This window comes from Protopterus annectens, chromosome 1.part1 (assembly GCF_019279795.1).
Source record: "Protopterus annectens isolate FY-2018-M chromosome 1.part1, PAN1.0, whole genome shotgun sequence".
NCBI lineage: Eukaryota > Metazoa > Chordata > Ceratodontiformes > Protopteridae > Protopterus > Protopterus annectens.
In genome coordinates this window covers 1,843,224,713-1,843,248,801 of record NC_056726.1, presented here as the reverse complement: position 1 = coordinate 1,843,248,801, position 24,089 = coordinate 1,843,224,713, and the positions used below count along the sequence as shown (strand labels likewise).

Genomic DNA, 24,089 nt, shown 5'->3' with positions numbered 1-24,089 from the left:
TTTTTTTCAGGAGGTATGCTTTGGTAGACATTCCAAAGATGTTCTTCATCTCACATTGCTGCAGTCCTTACACTTGGGTAGTCCGCTGTCCTCGGTCGGCCCGAATATCAAAGTATTAGGCTGACGTCGGTCAAGGCGCTTAAGACTGACATCAGAACGTCAGGGTACAAATGCGCATGACCGACGTCATATCCTCAGTCTTTTTTGCCGCATGGTCCGATGCAGAAGCAGCGTTGCAAGTGCCGTTCGGCGTTCTGAAATTTTTCGAATTCGGAGTTTCAGACCGAGTCAAAGTTGGCTAAGTACCCCGTTGGGGAATATTTTAGTTTTTTCTTGCCTCAGTGGTTTACCGGATGTCAGAAAAAGTGAATAACTGTATTTCTTGTGGGAAGCAGATACCGCATAGGGATTATCATACTTTGTGTATTCCTTGTTTGGGGCCTGAGCACGACATTGTTGGGTGTCGCTTTTGTGCTAGGTTCAATAAGCGCACTATTAAGCGAAGGTTAGATTGTGCCAGGTTGGTCTTCGGGAAGCGGTGCAATTATAATATGCCGTCTGATGCTCCGACGCCCGCTTCTTCGAAGAAGCGCATAGACAAAGCAGCTAAACCCAGGCTAGAAGAGTCGTCCGTACCGGACGCCGGTTCTTTAGAGGCGTCAGTGGAACCGGTGGTTCCGCCGGAGGCTTCTCTGGAGTCCCAGGGAGAGACTTTGATTTTGCAGGATGTGGCCTCTCTGGAGGCAGGTCAGGCTGAAGGGGCTTCTCAGGTTACTGTACTCCCCTCCCTTCCTAGGGTGGTTAGGCCCTCTCCTTCTGTTTCCAAGGCTTCTCCCAGAGGCAGGCCAGGTTTAGCTTCTGTTGGTGTCACTCCTAGTTCTACAGGATCTGTGCCCAAGAAGCACATGCTTAAAATGGCAGAAGATTTAATTACTTTGATTAGAGGTTCTTTGCCCCCTCCTGATAAGAGGCCTAGGGTGGAACCAGAGTTGGGGAGTTTTGAGCAGGCTTCGGATGTTTCAGAGTCTTAGGCTGAAGACTTGCAGGAGTACTCTCCTTATTCTGATTCTGATGCAGATGATTCGACTCCTTCTGCTTCTCCTCCAGAGGATTTTTCTTTTCAGAGACTCTTCATTCCATGAGGGAACATTTTAAGTGGGAAGGTCAGGACTTCTCTGATTCCAGGAAAAGGCTTCGGGAATTTTTGCTTTTACCCCAGCATAGGCCTTTGGCTATACCACCTGTTCTGGATGTTGTGGAGGATGTGTTTGCAGAGGCTTCACTTAATCCTGATTCTTTGCCTCCTGCTCCTGTTAAACCGGATAGGTATTACAGGGTGCCTGAGGCTCATAAATATCTTTATAAGAGTCCTAGGGCGGACCCAGAAACTGTTAGTCAGGGACCTAAGGGTGTCAAGGCCTCTGTTGTAAAAAATCCGGTTCCTCCAGATAAAGAGGCCAGAGCTTTGGATAGATGGGGAAAGAAAGTCTATACTTCTTCCACCTTAGCTATGAGGGCTTTGAATTGCCAGTTTCACATGTTGAAATATCAAAACTATCTTCTTTCTCAATTGAAGTCTAAGGTAGATGCTCTGGCGGAAGGCATTGAGTGTAAAGAATTACAAGATTTGGTGCATGTCTCGGAACAGGTGGGTAAGCATTCTTTACAATGTGGTTTTGATGCTGTACAGGCCTCGTCTAGGGTGGCTGCCACTGGTTCAGTTCTTCGCAGGCACGCCTGGCTGAGGGATCAGAATTTATCTGACCATGTTAAGACAAGGATTTTGGATGCTCCTTTACAGTCTGATGTGTTGTTTGGTTCACCTGTGGAGTCAGTCTTGAAGAAAATGGAGGACAAGGCTAAGTCTATGCAGGCTGTTAAAGATTTTTTGCAAGTTCAGCCTCCGAAGTTTAGTAGGAATTGGCCTGCTAAGGGGTGGACGTATCCTTCTTATGATTCTCAGTCTAGAGGTAGATCTAGACGTGGTAGGGGCAGAGCTCAGAGTTCCTTCAGATCTAGAACGGGGAGTTCACCTGCACAGTCTTCGGGTGAGGGCAGGGGCCAGTCCTTTCGTAAACAGGCCCAATGACCTACCTTTTCAGCTGCCAGATCCTTCTTGCCTGGCAGCACCTTTGGGAGGAAGGTTGGCACTCTTTAAGGAAAATTGGAGTTTGATTACTCAAGACAGATGGGTATTGGATATCATACACCAAGGTTACAAGTTTTATTTCCATACCTTGCCTCCTTTCAAAGGCATGCCAGACGTTCCTCCTCAGCAAAGACTAGAGGCTCACAAACAAATTTCTCTGCTACTTCAAATAGGGGCCATACAACCGGTCCCTCTACCAGAAGTGGGCCTAGGATTTTATTCTCGCCTGTTCCTAGTACCAAAGAAGGGGAACACGTGGAGACCAATTTTGGATTTATCTATCCTCAACACATATCTGGACATTCCCAAGTTCAAAATGTTGACGTTACAACAGCTTTTGCCTCTGCTGGGCAAAGATCACTGGATGGTGACTCTGGATCTCAAGGAGGCTTACCTTCATGTTCCTATCAGGCTCAGTTGCAGGAAGTATCTGTGTTTTCGGGCTGGGACTTCTCATTATCAGTTCTCTGCATTGCCCTTTGGCTTATCTACTGCGCCCAGAGTGTTCACGAAAGTTCTGGCTCCAGTGATAGCTTTCTTCAGGCTCAGAGGAATACAGATCTATCCTTATTTGGACGATTGCCTGATTCTGGCCCAAGAAAAGGACGAACTTCTTCATCATTTACAGTATGTGATAGCAGTGCTAAGATGCCTGGGGTATTCTGTGAACGAAATAAAGTCCAGTCTAGTACCCTCTCAGGACAGACTGAATACAGCGTCCCAGATGGCCTTTTTGACCCCGGACAAACAAAAGAATCTTTCTCTTTACTTCCATCAATTGTCTCATCAGTCCAGGCTGACTGCAAGGACAGTCCTTCAAGCCTTGGGGTTCATGGCATCTTGTATTCTGGTGCTTCCCAATGCCAAACTGCATATGAGGAAGCTACAATGGTATCTCAAAAATGTATGGACACAGCACTGCCAAGATATGGACACTGTCATTCAGATAATACCTTGCATTCAAAAGGAGTTTTTGTGGTGGGCTCAGGAATGTCACCTAAACAAGGGACTCTCTGTGACCCGACCAGAGGCGAGTCAGATTCTAACGACAGATGCCTCAGACAAAGCTTGGGGAGCTCATCTAAATGGAAAGTGGGTACAAGACACGTGGCCTGCCAGACTTCAACATCTACATATCAACTTGAAGGAGATGTTAGCAGTCCAATTTGCATTAATAGCTTTCAAGGATTTACTTCTTCCAGGGCAGGTGTTGGTTCTAACAGACAACACAACTGTCATGTGGTACATCAACAAGCAAGGGGAACGATTCTTATCCTCTATGCAGACAAGCAATGATTTTGTGGGAGACTGCTCTCAGTTTACAGCTGAATCTTCAGGCAAGGTTTCTGCCGGGAGCACAGAACTCCTTAGCAGATGTGTTGAGCAGACAAATTGTGGATCCCCACGAGTGGAAATTGGATCCTCATGTATTCCAGAAATTGACAGTGTTATGGGGAACTCCAGACATAGATCTGTTCGCTTCTCCACTAAACTACCAGCTGCCAAAGTTTTGCACAAAAAGGTTTCATCCCACAGCTTGGAAAGTGGATGCTCTTTCATTCAAGTGGAGCAATCTTCATGTGTATGCCTTTCCACCTCTGCCTCTCCTCCCAAAGGTACTCCTGAAGGTCAGACAGGACAAGCCAAAGATGATTTTAATAGCTCCAGATTGGCCTCGACAGCACTGGTACCCATTACTGAGAAGTCTGGTACGGAGCCTCCATGGCCTTTGTCTTGATTCCACACCTGCTGTCTCAGGAGAACAGTCATTTACTCATTGTCAAACTTCACTCTCTACATCTAACAGCCTGGCATATTCTGTTTTAAACCCTGGAGGGTCTCAGCTTCCACAGCAAGTTTTGAATGTTATTTTGGAGGCCAGAAGGCCTAGTACAAGGAAAGTGTATGCAGATAAATGGAAGAGATTTTTATTTTGGAGTACAGCAAAGGAATTTGATGTTTCTAAGCCTAATTTAAGTGTGGCTCTTCAATATCTTACTGAGTTACTGGACAAAGGTTTGTCCTTCTCTTCTATTAAGGTTCATGCTGCAGCAATTTCTGCTCACTATGACTGTGACCCACCATTGTTTTCTCATCCTTTGTTTAAGCAATTCCTTAGAGGGGCAAAGAATATAAGACCCCCACGTAGAGCTCCTACTCCTGCTTGGGATCTCAATTTTGTGTTGGAGAAACTCACTCTACAACCTTTTGAGCCTGCAGCTACTGCAGAGTTGAAATATTTGTCATGGAAGACTGCTTTTTTGTTGGCCATTACCTCTGCGAGAAGGGTTTCTGAATTACAGGCCCTTATGGCGGTTGAGCCTTTCTTAATTTTCCATAAGGATAGGGTATCTTTGCACTAATCCTTCCTTTATGCCTAAAGTGGTTTCTAGTGTGGCTTTAAACCAAACTATTCATTTGCCTACTTTTTATGCAAACCCCCAAAATAAAGGGGAAAAGATTTTGCACTCTTTGGATTTACACAGGCAGTTGCGATATTATTTGAGCAGAACTAAAGGGTTCAGGCAGTCTCAGCAGTTATTTGTTTCATTTGCTTTGGGTTCTCAGGGCAAGCCTGTGTCAAAACAAACTATTTCTAAGTGGATTGAGTTTTGTATTGCTTTCTGTTATTCCCATCATGGTAAGGTGATTCCAGCTGGGATTAGGCCTCATTCCACTAGGGCTACTGCCACTTCTACAGCTTTTTAAGGGGTGGCAACTAAAGATATTTTGGAGGCAGCTACTTGGAGTTCAGTGCATACTTTCTCTAAGCATTACCACCTTCCACTTTACTCTAAATCTAGGGCTGGTTTTGCCACTGCAATTTTACAGGGCATTTTGGCGGCTCCTAATGCTTTATAGTTTTGCCATCCTCCCTTACCTCTGCTTTGGGATTCTACCCAAGTGTAAGGACTGCAGCAATGTGAGATGAAGAACATAGTACAGTTTTGTACCTACCATAAATGTAGATGTTCGAAGATCCACATTGCTGCAGTCCAATTTACCTCCCTCCTTCCCTCTGTAGTTAGAGGCGGTTGTGTGGTTTGGGTTGTGAATATTGTGGATATTGTATATATTGTACATATGATTAGTGCAAGGGTGGTTGGTTGTTTTTTGCTGTTTTTTGGTTTTGACCTTTCTTTTTAGGGTCTTCTGACATCTGGGGCAAGAAAAGACTGAGGATATGACGTCGGTCATGCGCATTTGTACCCTGACGTTCTGATGTCAGTCTTAAGCGCCTTGACCGACGTCAGCCTAATACTTTGATATTCGGGCCGACCGAGGACAGCGGACTACCCAAGTGTAAGGACTGCAGCAATGTGGATCTTCGAACATCTACATTTATGGTAGGTACAAAACTGTACTTTTTCTGTTGTGATAAGTTTAAATTTTTGAAATCAGCTTTAGAGAGAGAAAAATAGTTTTATTTGGACCATTTGCTACTCTGGTCCACATATAATATGATACAAGAAGGGAAATTTAGGTAATTTCCAAGATTTTTCAGGCCCTTCTCTCATGCCTAAGAAGCAAATTAGAAATGGCATGAGGAGAGTAATAACAAATGGGAGCCTTTCCAATAAAGGACTAGTGTACAAAGTCAGGATGGCTAAGCTAGCACGCCTCCTTCATTCAACCTATCCCTCCTCTCCTTCCACAAGCTCTTGAGATCTGTCCCAGCAAATGTCTGATTATTTCTCTTTGGTAGCAGATTGTGACAGACTCATGGGGTTAATGATAGTTCAGGAGGGATACAGCTGGAACTGAATACAAACCCTTTCAGGCGATTCCTCCCCACCTGCCAAACCAAACAGAATGTTCTCCTCAGGTTCTTCAGCTTTGCTCACCCTAGGAGTCACAGAAATGGTGACATTTATTAAAGAGGGGCAAAGGCTTCTATTTTGGAATGCTTCTGGTAACAAAAAAGGGCCTTCTTGGAGACCATTTTTTTAAATCATTCATTCCTGTCCAGTGTCTCTGCATTACATTTTGGGTTATCTGCTACTTCATGTGTTTGCAAGGTGTCTAACTCCAGTCATAGCTTATAGCAGGCCGAATAGCACTCCTATTTTGTTCCTTATGTTGGTAACTTATCTTTACAGAGTCCTCTACCAGATGTCACAAGTCCTTAATATGTTTCAACTCTTCTGACTAGTCTGGGCACAAGGCTGTATCCTCTTTACAGGCTTGCTGTGATTTCTTGGGAATTAGTTTCAGTATTCTGTAACCCTGTGAGCATTTCACTTTCTTTGGATTACAGGTCATTTGGTTTGCATTCTGTGGTTTAATTAGAAGGCTATCACATAAGGCACCCTTATGGTCTAGATGGCATATAACTCCAAAGATGGAGATGCCAGGGCAGCAAGGTTTAGAATCTGCATTCACAGGTAGTCTTCTAACTCCCTTTGCAAGGGATGCTAAAGATGTCCTATTTTCTATTTTATTTTATTTTCTGGGGACTCCTATTTTTTGGCCCCTGAAATTAATGATTTCTTAGAAAGCATGAAGAAGAACGGTCATACCCTTTTGGCTGCAAGGCTGAGGATCCACTTTCTGCAGCTTACCAGTAGCAGAGTGGAGGTGTATTACTGGAGACATTACTTATGGGTGTCAGCAGCTGTTTCAGCATGGCCTGTAGAGTAGTCCTGACTTTCATCTCCCATCCCTGCTAACAGAGGTGGTCAGAAGTTGGTTGTTGAGTCTTTCGGCTTTTCCCGGTTAGGGGTCGCCACAGCGGAACTCTGGTCCGCTAATGATTGGCAGTAGATTTTTATGTGCCTAGTTGCTGGCCCTGACGCACAACCTTCAACGAAGGTACGCCCCTTCACGCATGTCTCCACACACAAGACGCTCTAGCTGAGAATCAAACAGGACAACGTCTTACTGTGAGGCGACAACGCAACCGCAGCACCACCAGGTAGTCAGAAGTTGGTACCGTTTCCTAAACAATGGGGTGCTTTCACATCCCCTTAGTGTGGATACAAGTGATAGCCCAATTATTGATTTTAAGCCTTCTCCCCTTGTTTTTTTAAAACATTTTTTTAACTGGATAAGCCCACAAGAATCTTACAAGATGTGCCTTCCAGCTAGAAAAAACAGGCATTTAAAGGAGATGCAAAATCCTCTCAGAATGACAGCCATTCAGCAGGTTCCACAAACCAGCTAGGACTTGCTGCATATTTAGTAAAGAAGACTAGAGAGATCAGGCATGTCCTTAAGAGTTGAACAGCCTTACTTAGTACCAGAATTTCTGAAGAGCCCTTCCTTATGCTCACCCTTTGGTCACTCCTGCGTCTGTCCAGAGGATAGTGGATGTACTTATTGCACCCTCAAGATACTTTACTTGTATATAAAGATAGAAAACGTTGAAAAAAAGCTCCACTAATTTCATACAGTAGCCAGTTGCTTCCAGTTCCGCACCTCTCATTTGGCTTTACTGATTCCTCAGTGTTTAGAATGCATGTTTGTCCTAGATATAGCTGATCAATTAGGCTACATTGCAGAAGAGTGCTCCTCTCTCTTTAGACGACTGAGTACCAGGTTTCAAGTCCATTGATGGTCTCATGTGCTTGCACCTTTCACTGTTTGGGATTGCTGTGAACTAAATCTTTTTTTCTCATTCCCTGTCCGCACTTGACTTTCAAAGCCTGCATCTCCGTACCATGATTTGTTGATTCTTTTTTCATTGGGAAGTTTTGTTCAGTGCATATGATAGCATCATGTTCTGTGCAGGCTCTCCCCAACTATAAAGCTCTACTAAAGGGCATTATTTCTGATGGCAGTGCTAGTCATGGTGGTTCATCATACAAGCTAGTCAGAGATCAGGATCACTTTGGCATTGCAAAAGGAATCTGGCCCAGTAGACCCCTCCCCCTAACTTAAGTATGGAAGCCTTTTTTTCTGCCTCTTCTTATACTGACATTGACCACAGATGCATTAGCCTTAGAATGGTGCAGCTGCTGTATAGGGCACACAGGTTGATAATGCCTGTGAGCCAGTCAGTAGACCAGATTTCATGTCAGTATCAAGGATAAGAGAACAATTCTATGCATGATTATCCTACAGCTGCATGTTATTGAAAGTTAAGCCTCCAGTCTGTCAGACAGCATAGCTGTGGTCTGGTATATAAACAAGCAAAGGAGAATTCATCCTTACTTCCGTGTAGGGAAGCCATAAGAGTTTGGAAGTTAGTTTTCACAAGCAATTGGTTATAAAGAGACATTCACTTTCATTAACTCTTGGATCTTATGCTGTGAGCATTAGAACCACTTGACAAATAAAACTATACCATGATGCCAGCTGTGCATCATCCCCTATACCATAATGTACCACGAACCATTTCTGTCTAGTTTTTTTTCCTGCTTTTCCGCCTGTTTACTCCCTAGAGGAAATGCTGGCCACCGGTCTTGTGTATGGGAAGCTTTTACCCCCCCCCCATACACTCCTGTTTACTGTATGTAAACTCTGAGATTGCATCATGTTGGGGAAAGAGAGAAAATAGGGTGCTTTTAGAGTTTGGTTTTGCCAACATGCATCTTTGAGTAAAAAGGCTTCACTGAGTTTTGATGTAGCCAGCCCCAGGTTGCTGTATCTGTGGACTAAGATTTTGTCGGTACTGGGTGTTTTAAGTTCTAATTTCTTTCAGTATCTTGTGTCATGAGATTTTTCTCCATTTCTTTTTTTATTTTTAAGGGTGCTCTTACTGAATCCTTTTCGAACAGAGGCTTGTGAATTTTCCATTCATAGTGGCCTTTATGTCTTTTTAGAGTGCCTGCTGCTGGCCGATTCTACCTGCTACCAGGTGTAACAGTTGCCTTTTTCTGTTTGAGATTACAGCAAGATACCTCTCAGGGTTAGTCTGCATCTGGTTTAATGATTTAAGACAAGTGACACAGCATGACTGTCTTGTTTTGCTTTCCCTTTAAATCTTGTAAAAATCCTCTTCAAGTCCTCCCAAAGGACGCATGACATCACTGGGGGCTTGGCATTCATGTAATCTAGATTGGTGTATATATGGACTCCATTTTTGAAACATGGTTTTATCTGAAGAAGGTTTCATTAAGACGACGCAAGCACTTATCTTGTTTTTGTCAGCATTTCAATGCCTTTTTATCGTGAACTGTGGCTCCAGGTGTACTGTGTCCATAATTTTGAACCACCTTAATTACCAGTTTTGTTTTTACCACATTCTAGATAAGGAAGGTATTTCCTCTGGTGAAGAGTATATACACTGCAAGGATTTTGTGTTGATAGAACAAGTCTGCAACAAAATGACTTGTTTCCTTTCCAAAAGGACATGAAGGTAAAAAATATTATCAAGCAGTGAATTTCCAAATGGTGTGCGGTTTGCAGTTTCTTTTTGATAAGCACAATCTGCTAGGGCTGTGTTCATATTTACTGCCTTCTTAAGAAATGACGTGTTGCAGATACTTGTCTCTGAACATCTGGACACATTATAAGCTGGATCTGGTTTCAAGGTTAAGGTTTTATGCTGGGGCCATGGTGATCAAGGGTACATTCCCTTGTGGCAGCTGTCCAGGAGGCTTAGCTAGTACTTCATTATGCCATTTCCTGTAGCAGAAGGTCTACAGCCCCAGTTGTAAAATTTGTGGGAAACTAAAGTAGAGCTGTGACTGCAGGAAGTCTCCCACTTGGAGTTCCCTTGTCTTTATAGTACTTTGTTCAGCTGTGGCCATGGATCGTTTTATGGGCCAAGGAGCCCTGACATAGCATATTGCCCTGTCAGTTCCTGTAGTGGGGACTGTACTCACTGATGCAGCATTATGGACTGCAATGTTCATTTTTGTATACTGAAATTCAGTCTGATATGTTCTGTTATGACTTTCTTCTTAATGTTCATCGTGTTTCACTGCTGCAGTCATTACACTTGGGTTATCCTGCCATCAGGCGGTCCCACAGTCGGTCAGAGTTCCAAAGTCTTGGTCCGGCGTCAGTTGCTGTCGCTTCTTCCCTGACGTCAGTGCGGAAGGGGTGTATAAGATGCAGCCGATGCCATTTTCCACAGTCTTTCTTGCCGCGCGGTGCCCGAAGCAAAAGCAGTTCGCAAGTGCCGGTCGGCCAACTCCTGAGATTTTCAGTTCGAATTTCAGAACCGAAGTCTTCAATAAAGCTAAGCACCCCATTGGGGAAACTTTTTCTTGCCTCAGACCGATGTCCGTAAAAGTTAATAATTGTATTTCTTGTGGGAAGCAAATACCTCATAAGGATTTTTCATTCTTACTGTATTCCATGCCTAGGCCCAGACCATGACGTCACTAGTTGTCGGTTTTGTGCTAGATTTAACAAACGCACTATTAAACGTCGGTTTGACTTTGCTCGACATTACTTTGGCCGAAGGTTCAATTATACCATGCCGTCGGAACAACCGACGACTGGAATACACAAAAAAACGCAAAGACAAGGATAAGGACAGGCATCCTAGGCCCAAAACTGACTATGAAGCCTCTTCTAGGCCAGTCGCCGGTTCTCAGTGAGGTGCTTTCACAGCCCCTGACACCCGCTACCTCAGAGCCACAGGCCGCCTCCTCAGAGCCACAGGCCTCCTCCGACTCCCAAATGGAGATGCCTAGGCCTCTGGAAACTCAAGGTATTGGGCCTACAGAAACTAATCCCTCAGATGGGTCCGGAGCCGCTGAGCAGGCATCTGCTTCTGAGGTTGTTTTCAGACCTTTACAACTCGCCATTAAATCTACAGCCAAGTCTAAAACTCCATTAAAGACAAAGAAGCAAGTACAGCATTCACCTGGACAGGCCTCCATGCCTAAAAAAACAGATGCTTAAAATGGCCGAAGACTTGATTACTCTGATCAGGGGTTCCCATCCTCCTCCAGATAAAAGGCCTAGGCAGGATACAGACTACGATTCCTCTGACCAGGTTTCCATTTCTTCTGATTCCTCTTCAGACCACGGATACTCTTTACCCCCCATGAGGACTCCGATGATGAAGAATCAATCCCTTCAGCCTGTCCTCCTGAGGATTACTCTTTTGGGGAAACTTTACATACCATGAGGGAGCATTTCCATTGGGAGGGCCAGGATTACTCCGAATCCAAGAAAAGGCTCGGAGACCTTCTTTTATTGCCTCAGCACAGGCCCCTTGCTATTCCGCCAGTGTTGGATATTGTGGATGATGTGTTCTCTGAATCCAGTTTAAATCCTGATTCTTTGCCCCCTGCTCCAGTCAAGCCAGACTGGTACTACAGAGTCCCTGACTTTCACAAATTTCTTTATAAAAACCCTGTTGCTGACCCAGAAATTATTTCCCAGGGTCCCAAAGGGGTAAAGGCTTCCACAGCTAAAAATCCAGTTCTCTCTGACAGGGATTCTAGAGCAGGGATTCTGGAGCATTAGACAGATGGGGGAAGAAAGTTTACACTTTTGCAACCTTAGCAGTGAGGGCTTTAAATTGCCAGTTTCACATGCTTAAATACCAACAATATTTAATGTCTCTGTTAAAACAGAAAATGCTTACAAGTTCAGAGCATCCTGACTATAAGGAAATGCAGGATATATTGCATGCAGCTGAACAAGTGGGAAAACATACTCTGCAATGTGGTTTTGATTCATTAGAGGCTTCTTGTAGAGCAGCAGTTACTGATACGAAGGCATGCTTGGTTAAAAGAACAAGGTTTACCTGATCATGTTAAGGCAAAATTATTGGATGCTCCTTTACAGCAAGATATTTTATTTGGTGTTAAGGCAGAAGAGGTTTTAAAGAAAATGGAGGATAAGGCAAAATCTGTGCAAATAGTGAAGGATTTCTTACAGGTACAGCCACCTCGATTTAGCAGAAATTGGCCCTCCAAAATTTGGTCCTTTCCAGTGTCAGACAGACCACAAAGAGGCAGTTACAGATGTCCAAGAGGCATATCTCGGCCCCAAGGCTCTTGCAGACTACGACAGTGGGGTGCTTCAACCCCAAAAGGAGGGGAAGACAAGTCACAACCTTATAGGAAACGGTCGCAATGACTTTCCCTTCAAATGCCAAGCACTTTTGGAAGCTCCCTTAGGGGGAAAAGTAGCATTTTTCTCACAAAATTGGCACATAATCACCCAAGACAAATGTGTTCTGAATATTGTGTCTCAAGGTTACAGGTTCCACTTTCGCACTCTACCAAGGCCAAAAGGAATGCCAGAACTGCCACCAAATCAATGGGCAGAAGCACAAAAACAAATTACAGCCCTCATGGACTTGAGAGCTATTTAAAAAGTGCCACAACAGGAACAAGGACAAGGATTTTACTCAAGACTTTTCTTGGTACCCAGAAAGGACAAAGCCTGGAGACCCATACTGGGCCTTTCTACTCAAAATACACATTCCGGAATTCAAAATGTTGACTCTTCAACAGCTTCTTCCCATGCTGGGCAAGAAGGCTTGGCTTGTTACTTTGGACCTCAGAGGCATACCTGCATGTCCCTATCAGACAAAACTGCAGAAGATACCTCGGATTCATAGCTGGTTCAATGCATTACAAATTCTCTTCACTGCCCTTTGGCTTATCTACTGTGCCCAGGGTCATCACAAAATGCTTGGCACCAGTAATTGCATTTTGCAGACAAAAAGGAATTCAAATATATCCATACTTGGAACGACTGCCTTATTCAAGCAGAGAGCAAGGACATTCTTCTAAAGCATCTGGCATTTGTAAAAAGATTGCTGATTTGCCTAGGGTACAGAGTAAATGAAAAGTCAAAACCAGTGCCCTCACAAGAGATGATGTTCCTGGGTGCCAGCTTAAATACAACAGCCCAGATGGCTTATCTCATGCCAGAGAAGCAATGACAACTGACTCAGTACTTTCAATTGATGGCAACAAAAACCCAACTCCCTGCAAGAAAAATTCTGCAGGCCTTGGGGTTCATGGCATCCTGCATACTACTAATACCATATGCCAGACTGCATATGAGGAAATTACAATGGTACCTAAAAAGTGTTTGGACTCAACACTGTCACAGTTTGGAAGCAGTAATATCACTTATTCCCTGCCTACAACAGGAGTTTCGATGGTGGGCACAGGCATGTCACCTCAACAAGGGACAGCCTTTCACTCTACCCACAGCCAGGCAGACTCTAACAACCGATGCTTTGGATTACGCCTGGGGAGCACACATGGCAGGAAAATGTATTCGGGGCAAGTGGGCCGCAGACCAAATACATCTTCACATCAATCAAAAAGAGATGCTAGGTACAAAATGCCCTAACAGCATTCAAGGACCTTCTGCATCCAGGACAACTATTACTAAAGACAGACAACACCACAGTTATGTGGTACATAAACAAGCAAGGGGACACTCATTCTTATCCCTTCTGCAGACAAGCCATGACCTTGTGGAACACAGCTCTAACCTATCAAGTTCATTTGCAAGCACAATTCCTGCCAGGAAAGAAAAATACTCTGGCAGACGACTTAAGCAGAAACATTATGGATCCTCACGAATGGAAATTTAAATCCACAAGTATTCAGCATGAAAACACAAAAATGGGGGAGCCCAGACATAGATCTTTTTGCCTCCCCAATGAATTGCCAACTACAGAACTTCTGCACAAGGACTTGCCACACACACAAGCATGGAAAGTGGATGCTCTCTCATTCAGCTGAAAAAGCCTAAAAGTTTATGCCTTCCCACCACTGCCTCTCCTTTCAAAGGTGCTCCTAAAAGCCAGACAAGAAAAGCCAAAAATGATCCTGATTGCCCCAGACTGTCCACGCCAGCACTGGTACCCAATCTTAAAGAGCTTAGCTCAAGGCCCACCATGGATTTTACCTCAAATTCTGCATCTTCTGACTCAACAAAACAATCAGATCCTGCACAGACAGCTCAAAACCTTAAACCTGGCTGCGTGGCAGATTCCTTAGTCAAGCAGACAACACCTCTCTCTAAAGCTGTTATGGGTGTCATTTTGGAGGCCAGGAGGCCTAGCACCAGGAAATCCTATTCAGAAAAGTGGAAGAGATTCTGTGCCTGGAACCAGGCTCAAAGCTTTGACCCTCTTATCCCAAATATTCCTCAGATATTACAATACTTAACTGAGATGCTGGACAAAGGCCTATCCTTTTCATCCATTAAGATCCACCCCTCTGCCATCTCGGCTCATTACAACACAGATCCTCCTATTTTCTCTCATCCATTGCTAAAACAGTACCTCAGAGGGGCTAAAAACATAAACCGCCCCGGAGGGCACCAACACCAACTTGGGACCTTAATTTTGTCTTGGAAAAGCTAACTTTACCTCCTTTTGAGCCAGCCAATTCAGCAGAATTAAAATGTGTCATGGAAAACTGCTCTGCTTCTGGCAATAACCTCAGCACGAAGAGTCTGAGTTACAGGCACTAATGGCAGTGGAGCCTTTCATCATTTTTCACCAAGACATGGTTTCTTTAAGAACAAACCCTTCATTTATGCCAAAAGTGGTCTCCAGTGTGGCTCTTAACCAAGCTATTCACTTGCCAACTTTTTATCCAAATCCCCAGAATAAAGGGGAGAGACTTCTGCAGTCATTGGACATAGTTTTGCCATTAACTGGGAAAACTACTCCTGTCCCAACACCTTTGCGCAACGGTTCTTGGAATTCATAAATTCCAATGGCCTGGATCAACTAATCCATAGTCCCACCAGGGGCTCCAATATCCTAGACCTGGTCATTACCAACATGGGTGCTCCATACCTATGGTCACCCCCTCGTTAGTCGGGTCTGACCATAAGCTAATCACCCTTAACATCCACATCCCACCCCCCAGTAAAGAAACCACCATAAAAAACTTCTCCAAAGCCAACTTCATGCTACTCGAGTCAGAAGTGACAAACTTCATGACACCCATGCAGACGGGAACTGAAAGTTCAACTGCTGAATCCTACACTAAGGCGCACTGTACAAGCACATCCACTCATGCATGAATCGTGCCATCCCAAATAGAACCAAAATGCTCTCCTCCAAAAAAAGGAAGCCAATCTGGTGGTCCCCTGCCATAAACAAACTTTACAACAAAAGGAAGAAACTTTTGCAGAAAAGATGAAAATCCCAGGATGCAAAAAACTCCCTTACTAGCCTCAGTAAGAAACTGAGATGCCTCATAAAATCCTCCAAAGCTAGTTACGAAAATAAATTTGCCAAAGATTCCAAAGACAACCACAAAGCATTCTATAACTATGTCAAGAATCTAAATGGCAATGCTCAGATCTGCTCTGAGCTAAAACAGAATGGCATTAAATATACTGATCCAAGGATATTGCCAATATCCTGGCAGATCGATTCAGTGCCAACTTCACCCCTCTCACCCCTAAATGGCCCATCTCAATACCGGAAGATTGCCAAATTCCAGTAATAACGGCCACACAGGTACAAAACGCACTCTAAAGCCAAGAATACAGCATCCATGGGACCAGATGACATCCCGGGCTGTGTACTACATGAACTACAATATGAACTGGCACCTCACCTAAGTGTCATGTTTAATCATAGCCTCACCTCAGGTTTCGTGCGCACTGAGTGGCACAGAGCTACAGTTATCCCAATCCACAAGGGGGGATCCACCTTGGATCCCGGAAACTACCGTCCCATCAGTCTGACAAGCCTTATCTGCAAGGCCATGGAGCGTATTATCATGGAACTTATAAACAAAGACATTGGCAACCTTCAAACACTGGACCCCACCCAGTTTGGGTTTGTGAAGGGCCGATCTTGTCTCCTGAACCTGATTGACTTCTTTGAATCAGTCTCCAGAGCCATGGACAAGGGTAAGGTGGTCCACACAGCTATCTAGACCTTGCCAAGGCCTTTGACACCAACCCCCACTCTGGAATCATAGATAAACTTACTAAGTTGGGCATTAAATCCCTATGTCATCCAATGGGTTGCTAAATGGCTTACTGATAGAACCCACACTGTAAAAGTAGCCGACTCCAAATCCAGCTCCAGACAAGTGACAAGTGGAGTACCTCAGGGTTCAGTCCTAGGGCTGCTCTTGTTTGGCATCTACTTCTCTGAAGTACAGGTCAACACTAAGGGACTCTGGCTAACAAAGTTTGCAGATGACTGCAAACTGGGAGCCATTATTGAATCCCCAAATGATGTGGATACTAAGGGCCTTACAGAAACAGATTGGTGCCAGAGCCATGGGCTCAAGCTCAATGCCAAGAAATGTATTGTTATCCCCTTTGGGAAAAAACATGTATCCATGAATTACCATATAGGTGGCAGTACACTAAACACAGAAAGTGTGATAAGAGACTTGGAGACACAGGTGGACAGTGGTCTCACCTTCGATAACCACATCGCCACAACAGTTAGGAAATCCTATGTGGCACACCTCATCACGAAGGGCTTTTCATCCAGAAAAAAGGAGGTCATTGTCCCACTGTACTCATCCCTCATTAGACCCATTATAGAATACAACGCCCCATTTGGTATGTACCTCTCAAGACATCTGCAACAACTGGAAAGGCCTCAGAAATACCTCACTAAAAGAATCACAGGCCTAAAGCAGATGCCCTACGCTGACCGCCTTAAAAAAACTCCAGCTATACTCTGTCGCATATCGTCTACTCAGAGGCGATCTCTGCTTAACATACAAGGCCATGTCAAACCCAGAGCTGTTGGACATGCTACACTTACAGAAATCCCAATCCCTCAGAGCTACACGCTCCAGGGATCTAAACCTTGTCATCACAATAAACAAAACATGCTGGAGGGATAGGTTTCTGACCCAGAGACTCCAAAGACTCTGGAATAGATTGCCCACACATGTCAAGCAGAGTGCCTCTTTGGACCTCTTCAAGAGGAACCTTGACGATTGGATGGGAGAAAGGAAATTCCTGGACCCCTGTCTAGCAGGGCAACTGACGTGATCCCTGGGGTGAAAGTAAATAATGTGGGAAGAAATAGCCAGGGAATTGTTATGGCTAGGCTTGTATGGGCCCTAGGGCTGATAGCCTAGTACCAACCTATGAACCTATACACAGACAGCTACGTTTCAAAAGCTTTCAGGAAAACTGAGCAATTGTTTGTAGCATATGCTGCAGGATCAGAGGGAAATGCTATTTCTAAGCAGACCATTTCAAAGTGGATAGGACACTGTATCCATTTCTGCTACAAACAGCATGGGAAAAATGTGTACCTAGCAACATTAGGCCACATTCCACCAGGGCAACAGCCATTTCAACTGCCTACCTTAGAGGAGTACCTACCAAAGATATCCTGGAAGCTGCAACTTGGAGTTCAGTGCACACCTTTACCAAACATTATCACTTGCCTCTTTACTCTAAATCCAGAGCTGGCTTTGCCACTGCAGTGCTGCAGGGCCTCATAGCCACCCCAAATCCTCTATAGAACCAGCCACCCTACCTCAGCTTTGGGATTCAACCCAAGTGTAATGACTGCAGCAGTGAAACACGATGAACATAGTACAGTTTTGTACCTACCGTAGATGTTAGTGTATTCACTGCTGCAATCCAGGTTACCCTCCCTCCATCCCCTCTTTCTTAGCTGGGACTTATCTATACCTTTCTACCCTATACTACCTATGTGGTGTATTTGCTGGTAACTGAAGGTTTTGGTTTTACTTTTTATGTATGTTTTATTAGCAACATGTATTGCCTGCCTATTTGGGGCACCTGACATCTGGGGCAAGAAAAACTGAAGAAGATGGCGTCTGCTGCATCTTGTATACCCCTGGCGCACTGACGTCAGGGAAGAAGCGACAGCAACTGACGCCGGACCAAGACTTTGGAATTCTGGCCGACTGCGGGACCGCCTGACGGCAGGAAAACCCAAGTGTAATGACTGCAGCAGTGAATACACTCTAACATCTACATTTATGGTAGGTACAAAACTGTACTTTAGTTGTCCTGGTCATTTGTTAAACTATTTAAAACTGTACATGTATTTTGATCTTATTTTAAGCTGTTGAGGTTTAACTAGTTCCCTGTTTTTTGACCAATTGACCAGTTTTATTTTCCTTTGCAGTCTGCCACTGAAACTGTTAGAAACTGGCTGTCGAAGAGTTGGTTGAACAATTCACTCCTTACAAACATCTTGTTTCTTAAGTTTCTTCTTTGGCTAGTATTATTCGGACTCTTTGTGGAGCTGGAATTTGGATTGGTGTACTTTGTGCTGTCCATGTTTTATTGGATTTATGAGGGAATGCGCGCACCTAAGAAACGTCAGGAAGGAGAAATAAGTGCTTATTCTGTGTTTAACCCTGGCTGTGAAGCAATTCCAGGAACATTGACTGCTGAGCAGTTTGAGCGGGAACTGCAGTACAAACCATTATCTGGGAGGTAGCATATTGATGTCATACCTGCAGTTGGGAGGTGCTTTTGCTCTGGGGAAATTCTTCAACAAATGGCTTTAAATTTGGCAATGATTAGCTTGACCAAAGGTTTCCCCTCTTCATAGAGACTTGGAAAGGACATGACATCAGCATGTCAAGTGATTTCTTGAAAGTATGTATCACAGTAGTAAACTATTTCCAGAGCTGCATCTTGAATTGTGCTTTATTAAATTAAAGATGACTAAAACTGTGTATTTCTGTGTGCAGGTTGTTATTTCAGAGTATTCCTCTTCTAACTAATTACACCTTAACTCCTTCAGATTGTGGATGAAGCTCATTGTGCAAGTCTCTCTTGACCAAGCTTTTTTGACTCTGTCATGAGTAACACACACAAGTGATAATACAGTGCTCATAGTATGACTTATGAGGCTTTGACATCACAGATTTGGTTGTTTGAGGCAAGTGATCAAATAAGCAGATCGGTCTATTTTCTGGAGTTTTGTAAACTTTGTCCGGCAGTGCCCCAGGTTTTAAAAGTTTGTTTTCCTTGGTTATGCAATATAGAATGTGTTTTTTTTTTGATTATGTAGTATGGGTATATGTATTATTCCATCATGGCAAGGAGATTCAGCTGGGGGATTAGGCCTCATTCCACCAGGCTACTGCCACTCAACAGCATTTAAGGGGGTGGCAACTAAGGATATTTTGGAAGCAGCTACTTGGAGATACGTAGGTGAGTTTACATGTTTATATTTTGTATATATTGGTGTATATTGTATTGGTTTTGGTTTTTGTTTTGTTTTTGGGACTTGTCTTTTCTTCTGGTCTCTGGGGCAAGAAAAGACTGAGATGATATGCCGTCGGTCACAGTACCCTATTCGCATCGCTGGCGTTCGCCCGTCCGCCTGACCGACGTCAGCTGGTATTCGGGCCGACTGCCGACCGACTATACTGGGCCCAGCGGACTATAGCAATGGAATCCTAATCCCCGAACATCTACATAGGACATAAACTGTACTTTTATTTGCACATATGTCATGTATTGTATTGTTTGCTCCTTTGTGCTTCAGCTATTTGCTGTAGCCTGTTACTCTTCGAGGCAATGTTTGTGTGTAACTGTTCAGTTATTAATGCTTCCATCTTTTTCTTCTATCACCCACTGTGTAGGGGCATTCTTGTTGTAGAATTTTGTCTGCTGCAGCTGGGTGCATTTTAATGTGAAGCCCACTGAAATGCTTTTTGTGATGTGTAGATTGATTGATGTAGCAGTGTGAGGTTTTGAGGTTGTAGATGTACAGCCTGGAGTATGCCACATTGTTGTTGCCTTCCTTGCATCTCTTCCAGGCTTAGTGCAGGGCTTCATGCAGCGACTGCTGTAACTAGCGTATGTATGTAACTGGCTTCTGTCAACAAAGGAAACCATACATATTTACCCCTTTGTTTACTGACCATCACGACCAAGACTTGTGTGTGAAGTTTTGTTGGGACTGCTTGCTAACCAGGTGACTAAACTAGACTGTTGCATACCATTTTCCAGCTAATAGTCTGGGCCACAAGAGAAAATTGGTAAGTGACAACTCTAAACTGTCCACATATATTGCACTCAACTAGCATGGTTTTGTATGGTGAAAGGAAGCGAGAATAATAGAACAATGCTCCAGTATAGATGTAAACAGTTACTGAAGGACAGGATCGAACTCTGTGCCCTAGAAATGCAAGCTAAAAAGTCTAGAATACAGTTTATCACACTGGACTGATTGCTAATGTCTTTTAGTGAAATTTTTGTCTCCACTGATCAGAATATGCTGCATCCATTGTTGAAAGCAATGTTTTAACACTCTTTGGATATTCGTTTTTGTAATGTTTTCTCCTAGCTAAGCATTTTGTGTTCCAAATGATCAACAGATTTGTTTATAGTTATAACTGAACTACCCTATGTTTACTGGCTTGGACCTGTAAAATATCATTGTAGGATACTTAACCTGTCACAGCAAAAACTCTCAAACTTTTCAAAAAGGGGCGTGCAGTTTACGGATGTATGCATACATACTTGCATTCATGCGCATATATATATATATATATATATATATATATATATATATATATATATATATATATATATATATATATATATATATATATATATATATATATATATATATATATATATATATATATAGGACATTGTGTGTGTATATACAAATGCTCAAAAAGAAACACACTTACACTTATTAACAACACATACCAATAATGAGCATCTTTAGCAGCCAAAGGATGTAGATTTCTTTTAATCATCTTGTGCATCCCATATGTAAAGTGAAAAATGGTAATAACTGTAATACGCAGATGAGAGGTTGAATCCAATCACTGCTGCCCTTGTTAGGAATGGTCAGTGTCAGACCGATGGGGATTTGAATCCCACCACTGCCAACCAGTGTAAAGGTTGACATTGTGGACAAGGCTACAGTGCTGTAATCTGCCTCACTGCCCACCACCAAGTTTAAAATCTAAAAAGGTTCTAATCGGATGGCCAACAGGGGTACTGTTTCTTGAGTCACATCACTGGTGTCAGATTAAATTATAAACGTGGCAGAAAAATCTGAATCATTAAACTTCCAAAGAGCACCCAGGCCACAAGAGCATGCAGAAAATATGTACCATTGCCCTGTGCATGGTCCTATGCCACATATAGCCAGAAATTAACTTCACACAGAGTACTACTACAAGCAGAATTTTAGATCTAGCTTCCCAGACTCCTTCCTTACCATTTACTGAGTTTTAGTACCTTAGAGTGCTCACTTTTCTGTATCAACTGTACTTTAAACACCACACACACACACACACACACACACACACACACGCACATTTTCAGAGAGGGATGGTAGTGTTCTGGACAGGCAGCTTTCTGTCTGGACTTGTGGTAGTATCAGTATTATCAGATTGTCAAGCTGTGACCTTCCCATTTATTGTTTCACTATTTTTAGTAAGCTAAATAATTGCAGACACAGCTGCTATTGTAAATGTGTGGCTGTCTCTGTCTATAGACCTGCCTGGCTAAAGCAGGTGGATACCAGCAGCTTGTTATTGTTTGGCTGTAAATGCAGTCATGAGTTAGTAAATACATGTATTGATAACCAAGCATAAACTTGTTAAAACTGTGAATACATAAAACACAGTTCCCTTAAAAAAAAAAAAAAAAAAAAAAAAAAAAAAAAAAAAAGCAGTATAGTTAGCAGTTAATTATATATAGAAATGCAAACAAAAATAGTCCATTTGAGCAAATGGAATATAATAGAGAAAGTCCAAGTCCAGTACTGTATCTTATGGAAATAATTTTAACTAATCTGGTTTAAATTTTAAAATCGCTGACCGGTCCAAGTTTAATTAACTGCATCTGTGGTTTGTATATTAAAAGTTTAACATTTACATACTAATAAGCTTATACCTGCTCTTAGTTAACAATCTCCTTGGCAGGAGGAATTTATAGTCTTCAGTTACAAACTCCATATACTTTTCTGCACATTTCATAAAAAGGATTAGGATGTCACACATCTTCTATATCAGTGAAGAAACGCATTGCAGATTAAATCGCATTTTGGTTATCCTGCTGCAGATTTAATAAAACCTGTGGAGTTCACCTGTCTTTATGATTCAGAAAACAGTGGCATGTTTAAATGTAAACCTCACACAATCAACCACTGAAACAGTGTAATTTGTCACATTAACATCCTGTTTGCACTTAAAGCAGAAAAAGATCCGAAGTGTTTATCACTGCTGATACACTGGAAGTAAACTGCCTTGGTATTAAAGATATGACATTATTAAAATGGGATATATGAGGCAACTGACTAATATAAATTCTAGAATATATGAGGCAGCATGCACAGATTAACAAATTGCAGAAAATGCAGGGCAATTGTCATGCACAGATTGACATTAATCCTTGTTATGTTAAGAGCAATATAATTTACGTGTCCTGATACAATTTTTCCTTGTGTAGCAATAACATGCTTTTTTAATAAGCGTAGCCATTGAACAGTATATCATATTCCATGTGGAAAGGTTGTTGCTACTTCTGTTAGTTATTTATTGATTGTTTTGATATTTAATAACTTGGTTGGTGGGCTGGTCACTAGGGCCTTTTTAGCCATGACCAAGGCCCATAAAGGCAATATTTTAGTAGTAATGTTAGTAATACCCATTTCTTATCCAGGTAGGGTCAAGGGACACACACTAAAAAACAATAAAATGCAGATTGTCAGTATTTGCTTAATTAAAATATTTGTTGTAAAAATAGATGGAAAAAGGCAACTACTGATTTACAAACAATATTTTGAATGCATGAATGTACAGAACTTTGCGGTGACATCCTACAGTGTGTAATGCAGAACAGGTTGGAAAGCATACTTTGCAATGTGGTTTTGATTCCTTGGAGGCCTCTTGCAGGGCCGCAGTTACTGGATCTGTGATTAGAAGGCATGTCTGGCTCAAGGAGCAAAATCTGCCTGATCATGTTAAAGCTAAATTGTTGGATGCCCCTTTACAGCATGATACTCTGTTTGGTAATAAGGCAGAAGAATGGAAGACAAAGCCAAATCTATGCAAACTGTAAAAGATTTCTTACAAGTACAGCCACCCAGATTCAGTAGGCACTGGCCTACTAAAAATTGGTCCTTTCCTGTGTCCAACAGAGCCTCTCAAGGCAAATCCAGGCACTCCAAAGGCTCTAGATACCAATCACAGGGTTCTTACAGGTCAAAGCAGTGGGGTGCCTCCACCTCCAAATCTGGAGGAAACAAAGTACAGCCCTACAGTAAGCAGTCTCAATGACTTCTCTCTACCATCACCAAGCACTTATCTTTTGGCAGCCCCCTTGGGGGGAAATTAGTAATTCATGCTCAAAATTGGCAGTTAATTACCCAGGACAAGTGGGTATTAAACATAGTATTCCAGGAGTACAGATTTCATTTCCATACTTTGCCAGTTCCAAACGGTTAGCCAGATCTGCCACAGAATCAATGGGCAGAGGCTCAGAAACAAGTCCCATCCTTCATGGATATGGGGGCTATTCAACCAGTACTAGAACAGGAAAAAGGACAAGGTTTTTATTCAAGACTGTTCCTGGTACCCAGAAAAGACAATGCCTGGCATCCAGTACTGGACGTATCGATTTTGAACTCGTTCCTGGACATTCCAAAATTCAAAATTCTGACTTTACAACAGCTTCTGCCTATGCTGGGCAGGGACGCTTGGTTAATGACTCTAGACTTAAGAGGCATACCTGCATATCCCAATAATGGAATTGTGCAGAAGATACCTCCGCTTCAAGGCAGGTTTTTATGCATTACCAATTCTCTGCACTACCCTTTGGCATATCTACTGCACCCAAGGTCTTTACAAAGTGCTTGGCACCAGTAATTGCATTTTGCAGACAAAGAAGCATACAAATTTATTCTTACCTGGACAACAGTCTCATTCAAGCAGAGAACAAGGACATCCTTCTTCAGCATCTGGCATTTGTAAAAAGGCTTCTAACATGCCTAGGGTACACAATAAACGAAAATAAATCACAACTGGTACCCTCTCAAAAAATTACATTCCTGGGTGCAAGCTTGAATACAACTGCCCAGATGGCTTACCTTACGCCAGAC

General features: G+C 42.9%; 1 protein-coding gene across 1 annotated transcript in view; it reads left to right on the top strand.

Annotated features, from left to right (window-relative positions):
• The window catches only part of SAYSD1 (SAYSVFN motif domain containing 1), a 110,475-nt gene extending 91,785 nt beyond the window's left edge, over nt 1-18,690 (top strand). The window contains exon 2 of the mRNA XM_044084831.1: nt 18,132-18,690. Within this exon, the coding sequence (XP_043940766.1) occupies nt 18,132-18,449 (318 nt within the window). The 3' untranslated portion in view covers nt 18,450-18,690. The remainder of the gene's footprint in view (nt 1-18,131) is intronic.
• Nucleotides 18,691-24,089: the final 5,399 nt, after the last annotated feature.